At 50.2% G+C, this 14,271-nt stretch overlaps 1 protein-coding gene across 1 annotated transcript; it reads left to right on the top strand.

The window, feature by feature from the left end:
- Window positions 1-7,920: 7,920 nt before the first annotated feature.
- On the top strand, window positions 7,921-14,269 carry LOC131207872 (protein borderless; the record flags this gene model as incomplete). Its single annotated transcript, XM_058200505.1, has 7 exons — window positions 7,921-8,720; window positions 11,546-11,768; window positions 11,838-12,122; window positions 12,193-12,341; window positions 13,346-13,606; window positions 13,668-14,103; window positions 14,169-14,269. Coding segments are annotated over exons 1-7 (1,797 nt in total), but the record flags the coding sequence as incomplete, so codon positions are not given.
- Window positions 14,270-14,271: the final 2 nt, after the last annotated feature.

Here is a 14,271-nt window from a genome sequence, read left to right as displayed (position 1 = left end):
GGCGAATTTCGCGGACGCGGTAATAAATATTTATTTGGCATTAAAATTAAAATCAACGAATCGGCGCAGAATTTTGCATTAGTTTTGGCACGTTCAGGTACCGGATTGGGTTAGCAGATCTGGTGTCCCTGCTTAGTCCTACGCTTGTGCTGGATTCGCATCGCTTGCGGTGAAAAGCCGAGCATCACCAGGAGCAGCATCATCGTTAACGGCGATGCCATGCACGAAAGGCGGCACCATCTGAAAGCCGTCGAGGCAACCGAAGCCTTGATGGGCACCGCCACCCTGAAGGCACACAGAACCTCTTCAGGCGCCGCACTCCGCGGGGTGCAATTCTAATGAATGGAAAACATGAATATCACCGCCATCAGCGCAGTGAAAAGTGGAACACGTCGCCGTCGGCTGACAGCCTACCGACCGACCGACCGGTTTTGTAGGTCATTAAGGAGTTACAGAAATAGATACACTCGGTAGGTTGTGGCTCCGGCCACAGCTTGCGGCTGGCTTCGTGTGCTGGGAGCAGAAGGCAAACGCTAGGCAGCACCAGCTCAATCCACACTGGTGGACGTGATACTATGTTTTGCGTTGCATTATTAAATGTGCTCAAATATTCATAATATTCCCGCCGGTCGGTTGGCTTACGGGACCTCAAGTGGAAAGTGATTTCGAGTGATACCAAGCACACTCGGTCCTTTGATGTGTAGATTTTATTTTATCACTCGCATCGTAAGCGGGCGAAGAACTGCACTGAACTCGAGGACATCGGGGCATTCTGGTGCGGCGACGAGAAGACGTTCACTGTGCACTCGGAACCGGCGCTGCACATTAGACGCGGAAATGCACCGTAAAAGGAGTGATTTTCCGGAGTGCTTACGGAACGGCCACGGTGACTGACGGGCCGTCTGCGGAGATGGCATCGCCTGCAACGTTGTCAGCGTGTGCGCACTTTTCCCCGGCCGGTAGCATTGGCCGGTGCATTTCGGCGGATCGCCCAACTCTCCGCACCACACAGTGGGAAGGGTCCGGAAATAAAAAGCTGCCATTTAGATCGGGGCGGACCCCGGGAGAGAAATAAAAGACCGGTGATAATGCGAAAGTGTCATGGCACGGCGGACGAGAAGGAGGACCGGCCAACCGGCCCAGCCCACTGATGGATGGAAGTGCATTAGAATGTAAGAGGGATTTACTGTCGAGGGATACTTTTCCTAGAGCTTCGGTGGTCCGGTTTACGGCGGTGCTTTCAACTTGATGACCCGAGCCCCGAGCCGCTTACGCCACGCGACCTTTCGGGCGGCTCATGGCGGAACGGAGGTAGTGGTCGGGGTTGAAAGTGTGATCCTACGTTCGGATGCCCCCCGGTGGAACAATATTCCGAAGTACAGAAAGGGGTACACATTTCGATAACAATGCCCGGAACAGATCGCATCACGGCAGAAGGATTCGTGCCGGTGGTGGACTGAGCAGTTCTCCGAAGGTAGGACTTGATGGCAAAAAAGGTGACGGGGAATGCATATGTATGAGACCGCTGCGCTGTCCATCGTTTGCAGAAGGGTCGTATTTAGTTTGGCCAATTCTCGAATCTGAAACAGTGTGTCGGAGCATAACCGTATGTGAGCGTAAGTGACAGTGGAAATGTAAAAGTGGCCATTACTACACTAACTAGCACACTTCGGACTCATTCGAATCAGCATATCTACACTTTATGACGTATGCTGAACATCGAGCGAATGGACGAATTATTTTAAAGGCTCTATTAAAAATGTAAATGAAAGAATTTTTTTTTTATGATTTCCGATTAATTATCAGTGGGTTGGTAACAACTTTAGTCTAATTTCAGTTCATATGGCTGCTAACAACTTCTATGTAAAGATTATATTTATAGAACCTCATCGATGATCGATTTAACAAACAGTTGCTATTCGAACATAATTCCCTTTTCATAGATAAAAAACAAAACAAAACAGAACATGACAAAAAACAAAAAATTACAATAGAATCGCTTTATGCAATTAATGGCTTCCCTTTGATTTGCGGTTTGATTCGATACAACTGTACATGTTCCGATGCCGGTTCGCGGTCACATTTGCTCCATACTTTACGCCATCTCGTAAATCAGCATCGGAATGGACGGTACTGTGTGGCAATAAACAGTGGAAACTCTCCCACTCTCTCGAGGGACGGGCAACTATAAAATTGCCACTCTTTAAACCCACGGCGCCCCGGGCCGTGATTCACTGTGGGCAGCACGTGTTCCCACAGTGCTCGGTGATGCTGGGGGGAGGCCAACATTATTCCTGCGAACAATGGCAGAAACAACAAATAGAACAAACAAAAACATTACCAGCAACCGTGGCTGCGTGCGATTGGGAAGCCACAATGCCCGGCCATGGTGCGGTTTTGCCATCGAAGTTTGGTCGCCGGCCGGAAAGTCGGAATGGACAGTGTTGCTGTTGCCGGTGGTCATTTTTTGCTTGCCATCGCCGAAAGCTGTTCATAATTGAACTTTGCGATTTCCAATTCAAAATCGGCCCCACCGAGGAGTGGTGAGTTCGGATGAGCGCACAAGCCGTGTCGTGTGGTGAGTTTCTGATTAATGACCTTCGCCGCAATGGAGTGGAATTGAGTAAAAAAGAGACATGAAATCGGATGCTCGGTGTAAGTGTTGGCCGTGTTCGATTCACCACTAATGAAAATTCATTTCACTCGAGTGGGGCTCGGTTTATGTGGCGGGTCCTGGTGATGGTCGAAATGATATTAACGACCAGCGGCCGGCCCGACACTGGAGCCGAAAGCCATCGCTCCCGTTTTTCTCGGCCGAGGGGAAAAGCAGAACAATGATTGTTTTTCGCGCGCTTTTCGCGGGCACGTAATCCCCACGATTAGTGGACCCGCGGGATTGGTGAGCGGATTTGTGAAGATTTCGATTTGCGCAGGGCAGATTATCCGCGAGCGTTACGATTTATTTCATTCCCTCCTTTTTCCCGGCATTAACGACAAGGTTTTCCTTATGTTAATTGAAACAAATGGGTGTAATTAATGCGAACAACAAACGTAATCAAGAGCTGCTTACAGCAACTACTACTCTTAATTGGGATTCTAATAAAGTATCTTTGTAGAGCTTCGGGGAAAGTTTATGGGTGACTGGAATTCAGAACAATCGGATTGTAGCTATTATGCAGGGTGATTCAGCTCAATAAAGGCTTAATATTTTTCGATGCTTGAGCTTTCAGGTGAAAGGCACATTCTTAACATTTATGTATAAAAAACTATTTTGGTTGTAGAAAATTCGAAAATTCGGAAAGTTTTTTTCCAAAGTGGTAGAACGTCAAATCTTTCGTGACAAGCATATTCATTGAGTATTGTGGTTCGGAAAACCCACCTATCGTGCAAAAGAAGCCAATTACAACGAGTGTCTGTTTTGTGCGGATGTTGGCTGATTGGTTCTTCGGTGAAACTGGAGGCAAGAACTTGGACGGCATTTGGTTTCAATAGGACGGCGCTACGTGTCATACAGCGTCAGCCACAATCGATATTTATGTTAGCTGAACAAACCAGCAACTATTGAGGACCTCAGGGCCCAAGTTCAAGTTGCTATTGCCGAAATAGGATCAGATACAATCGAAAATGTACTCAAAAATAGGTCGACCGAATGAGCGACTAATGAGCCAAGCCAATCGTGCTGAACATTTTACCGAAATTGTTTTACATAAAAAAATGTTAAGAATCAACCTTTCAAATAAAGCATCAAAAAATATTCAACCGTTTTTATTTTATAACCAAATGAAAAAGGGAGCATTTGCTGAATCACCCTGTACTTTCACTGGATGTGTTGATCCGTAAAACGTGCTATCAGCAACAAATCGCACCGCCAGCGGCACTCAATCACCACAAATTCAGCCGAAGTCGTGAACCTAGTCCAACTAAAACTGTTATTCCACAGCAGAAAAAATGGTGGTGCGTGCTTTTGACACGTCACACCCGTCTATCCCAGGGACCCAGGGACCCTTTCCAACGTAAACCGGCCCGATCCACTCCGCGAGGCGCCATGTGTTTCCGAACCCGCGTCATGTTTCATTTTCTGTCATCTAAATCTAGTCCCGCGATGGGTGATGTTTTATTTTTCGACGGTCCACTAACCGGGTCCGGCACGGTTGGCCAGTTTTGCTGGCGTTTAGCCGCGATACAACTGTCACCGGCCACCGGCCAGACAAACTTTCCGGCCGGGTTCCGGTCCGATCATAAATTGCGTCGGCTCTCAGCTCTCGGTGATATTAATGTTTGTTTTGTTGCCGTTTTTTTTTCTTTTCTATGTCCATGTTTTGTTGCCTGTCGTTTGCATTCCCACCTCACGGGTTCCGCTCTGTTTGGTTCCGCAACGGGGCCTTTTGTTTCGGTGTCGATTTGGAAATTGAGACTGTGAACGAAAATGAAGCGCAGTTTTTCCATCCACTTCCTGCATTTTCGAAATCAAAACTTTCAACCCCCACACACAAACGGCATCACCGGAAACCCCCGTGTGGGGGGTGGGGGGGTGGGCACGCAATCAGTTGCCGCGCACGAAGTTAACGTTACGCGAGCGCCGCCGTGTCCGGTGACGTGCGCGTCCGGACTTTGGCATGCACGCAGCGTGACGTCGGTATTATCATAATTTCAGCGTCCGCGGACACTCAACATGTTATTTGGCAATCGGTTGGCAGTTCGCGGATTAGGACAGCTCGCCGAGTGGCCGTGTCCCGGGCGCACCTTGGATGATTCATTTTCGGGCCATCACTGCTCTCTCTCTCTCATGGGCCGTACATTAATTTGATTTTACGCTACATGCCGCGTTGATGACCAATTTTGAGACAGCATTCTTCACGGTGCCAATTGTGGTGCCCGTTCCAAGCGTTCCACCTTCGATCTTTGGCTCCGAACCATCATCCTACCGACTCCGTCGGGCAATTAGTTTTATGATGGTTGACACGAATTAATGGCAGTTCACGAACACAACGCCATGGCGCGCATGGCTGGTGGGAAAATGGCTCGTGCCAACGGCATCGAGAAAACGCTTCGGCCGCACACACGTTGGCACTGGCAGCGAAAAGTGCATCCTGAAAAGGTGCTGCTCGTGTTGGGCGCCTTATGCTTATGCTTGTTGCCGCGTGACTCGTGAAAGCGCATTACGCCAGAGTGAAGGAGGTGAAGAAACAATGCAGGCCGATGGTGAGTGGGTGTTCCTAGAGCGACGGACGAGACAAATTTCTAGCCGAGCCAGGCGTCTCTCTCTGTGTGGGTCTGTATGAAGCCATTCAGAGTAGTATGCCACCCATTGATGAGTGTGGAGCACCTACTCCACTGAGGCAATCAGGCCCTGCCGCCCAGGCATGGAGAGCTGATGCCGGGACAGTCGGGCGGTCGGGCGTTGGGTGGCAGCATAGTGCTCGCGCTCCCGTCGGTCGCGATGATACGACGTGATGATGTGTGTAGCGCAAGTAATTGCAATTTAGAGTTGTTTTCTAGAAATTGAATTCAATAATGATAAATTATTCATTCGCGGCTGCGGCTGCGCTGCTGGCTGGCGGTGACCGAGGGCAAGCACCGTTGGCGTTGAGCAGCGGCATCAGCAACAAGCCACAGCGCTGCGGTCGCAAGGTGTGATCCGAACGATTATGCAAGCATCAATTGCATGTTTTGCGAGCTTTCTGCTTCAACACAGCAATTGTGCGGTTGGCATCAAATATTCATATATTGCGCTGCGTTTTAATGCGTATTACCAACCAATTAAATTGATGCTCCGGGCCACGTTACACCGCAACCCCTTGGTCGGCCTTAGGGTCAAGCATCACCTAAACCCTCGGACGCTTATTAATTTTGATTCCATCCCGTTTTTTTTCCCGGTCCCCCATTGCCGATAACGAGGCTGCCAAATGGGAATCAATACATCGTCCGTTTGGCTAGGCATCTGTTGATGCTACGCCGGTTATTCTTTTCACCCAACGAACTCGTCCGTGCGTTCGTATAACTCCTCACGAACGAAGTGGCTTCAGGGAACCGGGAGTCCAAACGAGCTAATGTCATCGATTCGTTTGCCATCAATCGAGTGGGGGTCCTGTTGATGGCACTTACCGTCTGATTTGCATTCGCACGCACGCACGACCCATTAATTGCACCTCGACGTGCGTTAATCAATATTAATTAATAGGGAAATCAAACGGGTCGGGGTCGGGTCGGCAAGTTTTGGGGGCTCTATGTGTTGCAAATGTGTTGCGGTCGGAGCACCACCATCGAGGCCCCAGTTTTGAGTCCGTGAAAGTCGACAAAATGAATGCAAATTAATTTCTCGATCGCTTTAATATCAATTTAGCGGCACTGCCTTCATCAAAATAATTCCTACAAAGATTTTCGGGGGCCGTTTTGGGGCAGTTTCCCAGTTTTCCTTCCCTCTTCGTGGGCCTAGTGCCGTAGTGGGAAAATTATCAACAACCATCCCTGGGCGAAATTTGCATTTTGGTACCGGGCACTACTATGTCGGGCTGACCAGTGGTCCGCCTTCTGGTGTTCCCGACGTAACCGTCTAAGCGTGCGGGAGAGAGAGATGGGTGCTTCGCGAGGGCCAACTTTTTCTATCAAAGTTATTTACATGCAAATTATCGATTGTTTAAATGCAAATGTGCGTCTACCGTGGGCGGCGGCAGTCGGCCAAGATTTTACATATTCTCAGCCGGCCGGCCAGCCACCACCAGGCTGCTCCATCGCCCGGCCGTTTATGCGGAAGGCTGCCTCGGTTCCGCTGCCGTGGATTAGAATTCTTATCCCATCCAATTACGACGGCCGGGGCGCGAGTGCCGTAGGATTTGAGAAACTCGGCTAAGGGTGAGCGTTGTTTGTGAGAAGAAAAAACCAGCAACAACAAAACAGGAATAAATAAAAAAAACGACACCGACGCCGCCGTCTGGCTCTGGCGGGTCCGTTGGGTAACGATCCGAATCCGTTGGCCCGGTTCGCGTCTGGATTTGCGGCACGTGCCCTGATTTAAGACATTTCGCGACCCCCGGGATACCGGATCCCGGGGGACAGCACGGAAAGCATTCTTCGGCGTCAAACGGTGCGAGATTCGAGAATTGGGTCCCCGTTTTTATTGAATCATAAATTCCACAGCAATACCCGGACCACCGCCGAATCGATGCTCCGATTCAGATCCATTCTTCGTTGACAGGGGGCACCTACCTCGGGTGTTTCGGGTTCGGGTTCGGGTTGCACCCCAAAAACATATCGCCGTTAATCTTAATTAAATGATTTACTACTGCCGCCAGCGGTGGCCAAAAACTCAAACAAAAATGAAACTTGCTACGAGTCGGGCGAAAGAGTTTAATTAAACAATCGACACTAATTAGTCGGAGCAGCCGTTAGGCGGGTCGTCTAATTTTTATCAAACGTCAAAAGGCCACCAGTGTCAGGCGACGACACTGGTTAGGTGCCCGGTCCTTTGAAATGCCTCTCCTAAAACCTGGCCCCGGCCAGGCCATCACGCAAATCAATCAAATAAGGCTACGTGGCGAGTAAAATATTCTAATCCCAACGACGACTTCCGAGACGGACCGGATTCTGCTGCTCCGTCGTTCGCTTGCGTAATCCAGTTTGTTTGATTATGCGTCGTGTGTCTCGGTGGCCAACTGTCAACCCTTAACCACGCACGAACACACGCGGACGAACCGTTGATCGCCAGCCCCAGCCAACTCTCACTCCCGGGCATCTCATCTCACTCATCTCGCTGTCTTTGTCCCTCTCGCGCAGGGCGTTATCAGAATGAGTGAGCTTCGGGGGTCCCATCACGCAACCCACCCGACCGGGTTGACCACCGTCAACCTGTCAACCGCCCTCAGGCTAGGCTTGGCCCCAGCGCGGCCACAGCACCGACGATCAGTAGCGGATCGGTCGTGTTCGCGATCGTGTGTCACCGTGCCGTGCCGTGTGGTTCTAACGAGTCGATCAAACACCCAACTACTGCGCCGTGATATTCTACTTGTCGCGACCCGAACCGTGTTCGCAACACAGCCTAGAGCTATGGTGCTTTCGAAGTGACGAGATTGGGTTCGAGACCCCGTGAGGGTGTGTTCGTTTGGAAGAAGGACCACCAGAAGCTGGTGGAGCCTCCGTGTGGTGTGTGCAGTGTAGGATCGTTCGAGTTCAGCTCACCAAGTGCTAGGAATTTAAAGATCAATCTCCGTCGAGACCTTAAACCCCCGCAGAAACGCGAAAACCGGCGCAGATCCCACTTTAGTTGCAGGTCGGGTCTCTAGTCGCCTCTCTAACGGCTTCTCAATCTTCTGGCCCGGTCTTAACCGCTGCTCTGGACCCGTCTAGCCACCGTCGCCGGTGATAACCATCAATTAGGGCTAATGCAAATTGCGCTCCGGCCCTGCTCGGCTCGGCCAGTGGCCAGTGGAACAATGATTAATATCCAGCAATTACTGACAAACCATCGGCGGTCCGGTGGTCCGAGCTGCCGGAGTCGCCGCTCCGGGCCAGCCACGAGACCACCGCGAGCCGCCCACCGTGTGTCACCCCTGCTCCTGGCCACCGTGTTGCTGTGTGGTGCGATCGGCCCCACCGCGGCCTACCTCGACGAGCGGCAACCGGTGTACCTGGAGGCGAAGATCGGCTCGTACGTGATACTCGACTGCCCGGTAGACTTCCCGCAGGACGAACCGATCCCGTACGTGCTGCACTGGAATAAGGATGTAAGTCGTGGCCAAGACCCCACCGGCAAACAGCAAAAAAAAAGTGCCTGTCCTTTTTAATGATGCAAGCCAGTCGAACTAGGCTCTGCTCAGGCTCCTTTCAGGTGCCACAGAAATAATAATAAAACATGTCAACTGCCACCCAGCGGGGCAGTTTCCACGGCAGGCCAAAGAGCGAGCGAGAGGGGGATTACTATCCCAAGAGAAACACAAAAAGGGAGAGCGAGAGTATGTGCATCTCCGGTGTCATTTCATTGACCGTAAAGTTTAAGGTCAAATTTATTATTATTTGTTTTACGCAACGAAGTCCCGCGCGGCCCTGCACGGTGCATCTTTCCAACGTTGGTGGTGGTGGTGATGGTGGGCTGGCCAGCACCATTACTAGCATCATTGGATTAGCTGGAAGCTTCTAGCCCTAGCCTGGGGGTGGATCTGCTTTTTTTCTTTATTTTATTTATGCCCTGCCGTGTGACACTGCCCTCGGATTGCATCGGTCACGCTCGCGTGCGTGACGCGGAAAGCCGTGACACGTGCACGCAAACCCGGCCTTTCGGATGCTGCGCACAATGCCAACCGTGACCCAATTTCTGTACGCTGCATGCACGTCACTTTAATCACACAAGAAACAAACAAATCGGCGAGCCGGCGTTGTTGTCATTTGCTGGCCGAATCGTAATTAGCAAAAGTGCACGCGATTCGCACTGGCCGTGTGGCAAAAATCAATTCAAGTGCAAATCCCCGAATGCATCCTCCGGCACTTCCGGCGGCGACGGCGCTGCAAATGCAAATGAGATTTCTTGTCCACCGCGTGTTGCGTGCGGCTCGCTGCAATCAGCCGGATTGGTCAACGGCTGAGAATAAACTAAGGAACCACCAACGTCAGGAAAAAAGGGAAGGAAACGTGCAAAACCGCTCACTCGGTGCGGAGGTCCGTGTTTGGTAGTGACACTAATTGAAACTGTCGCCGGTTTTGGCACACCCGCCTCGCTGGTGGCGTTTCAAGTGGCCACTCCAGAGTGTTGCCCAGCCCGGCTAGCTATTTTGTAGCACTACGGTTCACATCCCGTGCCAGCTGTTGGGGTCCATTTTGTGTATTCACGGCAGCGTCGGTCCAGAAACGGGTCAGATCGGCTCGGGACACTACTTTAGCGATGGCTTTAATCGGAACGTAACACTACCGCAAAGGGACCGGTCGGGTATAAGATACGAGGGACAACGGTTCCTTCAAGCTATAATTCTTCAAAAGTGGAGTTGCATTAAAATGACAGCTAGAATGAAGTGATCGACGAAAGTTTCTTTCTCATCACAGCAACCTTTGCCTGTGCAATGTCCGCCAAACGACGTCATCATAGTATCCAAGTTTGTAATTGAGGGTTTAGCAGAGCGAGCTTTTGGAAAAGAGCGATTTGTTATTAAATTAATTTTTCTATAGTGAGACAGAGAGTGTAGTGAGTGTTATAAAAATTAACCACGATATTTCATTGAATGATTTCTTAAATTTCACAATTAAATTTTTCTAATATCATTCATTTTTGACAATAATTTTCGGGTGGTCTGAACAATGAAACCATCAACACTTACAAAGATAAAAAAGGCTAACGGGTTGAAATATACATCAAAAATCGATTCGTTGCCGTAATCAGCGAGTAACTGTGAGACGAACAGAATTAACAGCTTAACTACACATAATCAATTTACGATTGATTGTTGCGTGTTGAAAATGGAAGCAAATTTTTCGCTCATTTTTCACTTTTTATGTTTCATATGTTTTAAGCAAAACTGTTTCCTGGGCAGGTTTATTTCCACTCCTCAGTGGGTATCCGAATTAAAGGCTGATCCAGAACTCCAAGACACGACGGAGTAAGGGATTTTATTTTAAAGTTCCCTAGCTGCCAACCAAAACTTTTATGGTTGCTAATTGGCCACAAGAAGAAGTTTATCCAAACTCACAGCGTGAAGGTAGTTTGTGGCGTAAATCAACACAGGCAAAATAGGACCCCATCACCGTCGGTTTCACGCGGGGTGGTTTCGTTGATGACGGCCCGTCACCCAAACGATGCCGTTGCCCCTGGACGGCCAGTCCGTGGGCTTATCCCGAGGGTGATTGCGGTCCCAAACCGCGAATGTTGCGAGGCCACGCTTCGCTTAAATGATATTATCAATAAATTCATTACCATTTCTAAGACGGCCTGACCTCAATTCGATAATGAATGGTGTGTGCGGGGTGGATGTCGGTTGGCCGTTTTATTACAGTTTTATCCCTTTTCTTTTTTTTTGGTTCGCTCAGAGCCGCGGGTGTTCCCCGGCTCGACTCGTCGTGGCCTGGGTAACTGCGAACGACCGTTTGCCAATTTAACAAGATGAGCCACCGACCGACCGGTCGTTTAACCGGGTGCACGCCGGGACCGTGTGGCCGGAACCGTCCCATTCCGGTGCTAATGACAATTATCGTAGCACGGAGCACCGGGCATGGGGATGTGGGACACTTCATCGACCCAGGTCAGCTAAGGAACGCGCGGATGCTCGAAGATGGAACTGACCTTTTTTTCTCATGCCATCTCATCGGGGTCTTTGTGTCACATTAATCATCGTTTACAATACGATTAATCACGGACAGACGCCACGGTGGCGTGGGAAGGCGGTGTGTTTATGGGCATTTTTGGGCTGGTTGACTAAGCCATATAAGCACACCCAGTGCGAGCTTACGGAACACGGCAGGGTGGATTTGGTCGTCTGATTTCTGCTGCCTTCTAATTGCGTTCCAGCACCAACCGGAGTTTGACGTTTGCTTATTGATTTTAACGCGATTCTTAACCTCGGCACAGAACAAACCCGTCTTCACGCTGTACGATGGGGTGCTGAACACGTTCGAAACGTATATTGGCCGGGTGACGCTGCTCAACAACGACATCCTGTACGGCAAGGCGTCCCTCAACCTGACGTCGATCCGCGAAAGCGACAACGGGTGGTACGAGTGCAAGGTGATCTTCCCGAACCGGGTCCCGAACAAGCGCAACAACGGCACCTGGTTCCACATATCCGTGCTCGGTAAGGCTCTCGGTCTAAAAAGATGGCTTCGCTTCGCTGACTTCTCATCGGCCTTCGCTCTCTAACCAGGCGGAACACTGCTGCGCATCCCGCCGGTCAACCAGACGGTGCTGGAGGGCGATCCGGCCTTCTTTCACTGCACCGTCCAGAACCCGGAGACGATGTTCGTCGAGTGGTACAAGGACAACGTGTCGCTGCTGGAGTACTACGACCTCGGGCACCGGTCGATGATGGGCCCGGACGGCAGCCTCACCATCAACCCGACGCAGATGAGCGACCTCGGTTTCTACACGTGCGAGGTCCGCAACACCGCCAACGACACCCAATCGGCCAGCGCCTACTTGAACGTGCAGTGTCAGTAGCTCAGGTGTGTTGTTGTGGCCGCCTTCTGGGACTGACCTCGGCCCTTCCCGTCCTCTTGCAGATAAGGCGAAAGTGGTGTACGCACCGAAGGAGGTGTACATTCCGTTTGGGGAGCCGGCCGTGCTGGACTGCCACTTCCGGTCGAACCCGCCGCTGAAGAATCTCCGCTGGGAGAAGGACGGTTTCCTGTTCGATCCGTTCAACGTGCAGGTGCGTATCTCCCGTGGGTGAAGTCTCTCATGAGATCAAGCATTTGGTCTTTAAATTTATTCATGTGGTTTTAGATCCCATTATTTACTAAATGTCATAATTATTTTACGTATCTAACACAGTATAGTTTTTTGGTTAACGTGTAAACAAACAACCTTTTTAAAGCATCTGAAAATGTCGAGTGTTGTTCCTGATAAAGTGTTTTCGTGAGGAGTTTTTCTTCGTTACTTTAATATGAAAAAAATTCCACCGAATGTCATCGTATTATTGCCATCGTTATTGGGTATCCTATTATTTCATACCTGTGCCTGGGTATAGCCTGGTGAATGATAGGAGTGGTGTAATATGAGCTTTAAAACCTATTGCAATTATTGATGAACAACGCTATTGACAACAATTAAGACGTTTGAAGCAAGCTTTGGCCATAAAACGTAACGATTTGGCAGCACAGCGATTCTTTTCTTATGATAATATTGAATATAGTATAGTAGCTTACAACGGACAATAATTTCTTTGAAGTAGTCTTTTGTTTTGTTGTTGTAGTTTGGCCACAGTGATCGAATAAAAACTCTGAATATGAATTGATTCAAAGTTGTAATATTTTAAGACCAATAGAGTAGGCCAATGTTTATTCAATATTTGTGATAAATAGTCTACAAGGATTGTGAATCCGTAACGTTGTTTCTTTCTGTTTATATCATATCTAAGCATATCACATCCTATTGGGACATTCAAGTGTTTGGTTCAAGGATCGCATTCTGCCACGTTGACCAGGGATATCCTGATGCGTCAAAAACCCTAGTACGTCTATTCACTCATATTCACCTTTAAGGCCCCATAGCAAATAACTTATTTGAATTCGATTATGGTCCGAAAGCACCAAAATACTGACGAGCTAAGGGAGTTGCGCCGAAACCGGTCAGCTTAAACATTTATGGACCGTATCCGGTGACGTTGCGCTTTGTGGCTATTTATCAATTCTGCTCAATTGGTCTTCGTCGTAGGGCGTATTCTACAACCGAAACGGGAGCCTTCAGTTCGATAAGGTGGACGATTCGCACGCCGGGCGCTACTCGTGCACACCGTACAACGACCTCGGGACCGACGGAGCCTCTCCGATCATCACGGTGATCGTGCAGCGTCCGCCACACTTCACGCTGAAACCGAAACTGCTGTACGTGACCAAGATCGGTGGCACGGTCGAGATGCACTGCGATGCTCGTGATCGCGATGGCTACCACATTCCGCGCATCGTCTGGATTAAGGTCTGAGTGCGCCCGTAGCCGGTCGTCTTCGATCTCCTTTTTCATTCTCCGTACATTCCAGAAAGACGGAAGCCTTCTGCCATTCGGCCGGCACGAGGTGAACGGGGGCAATCTAACGATCGTGGATATCGTCGAGGCGGACCGCGGTATCTACGGGTGTCAGGCAACGAACGAGGCGGCCACCATCACGGCGGACGCGGAAATTATGATCGAAAATGTTTCGCCCCGCGCCCCGTACAACCTGACCGGCAACAGCACCGACACGTCCATCACGATCCGCTGGGCACCGGGGTACATCCGGCAGTACCTGGAGTACATCATCTGGTACCGGTTGGCCGATGCGCCCGAGTGGCGCACGCTGAAGGTCAGCAACAAGCACATCCTCGAGGCGACCATCACCAATCTGCAGCCGGCGCGCGAGTACGAGTTCATGGTGCTGTGCCAGGACAACTACGGCGACGGCATGTTCAGCAAAGCGTTCCGATACTTCACCAAACGTACGACTGGAGACAGGAAGATTTGGATTGGTTCCTGACGGGTTCCTCTTTTTTCGCATTTGCAGCAACGGAGTTCGAGCAGCCCGAGAACGGTCTGCAGGATGCGCTGCTGCAGTTCAGCCAGATCGGCTCCCCGAGGAACTTCCACGTGCGCAAGGAACTGGACAA

This window comes from Anopheles bellator, chromosome 2 (genome assembly GCF_943735745.2).
Source record: "Anopheles bellator chromosome 2, idAnoBellAS_SP24_06.2, whole genome shotgun sequence".
Lineage (NCBI taxonomy): Eukaryota > Metazoa > Arthropoda > Insecta > Diptera > Culicidae > Anopheles > Anopheles bellator.
Note: the sequence above shows the minus strand (reverse complement) of the source record. Positions and strands in the feature narration are given on the sequence as shown.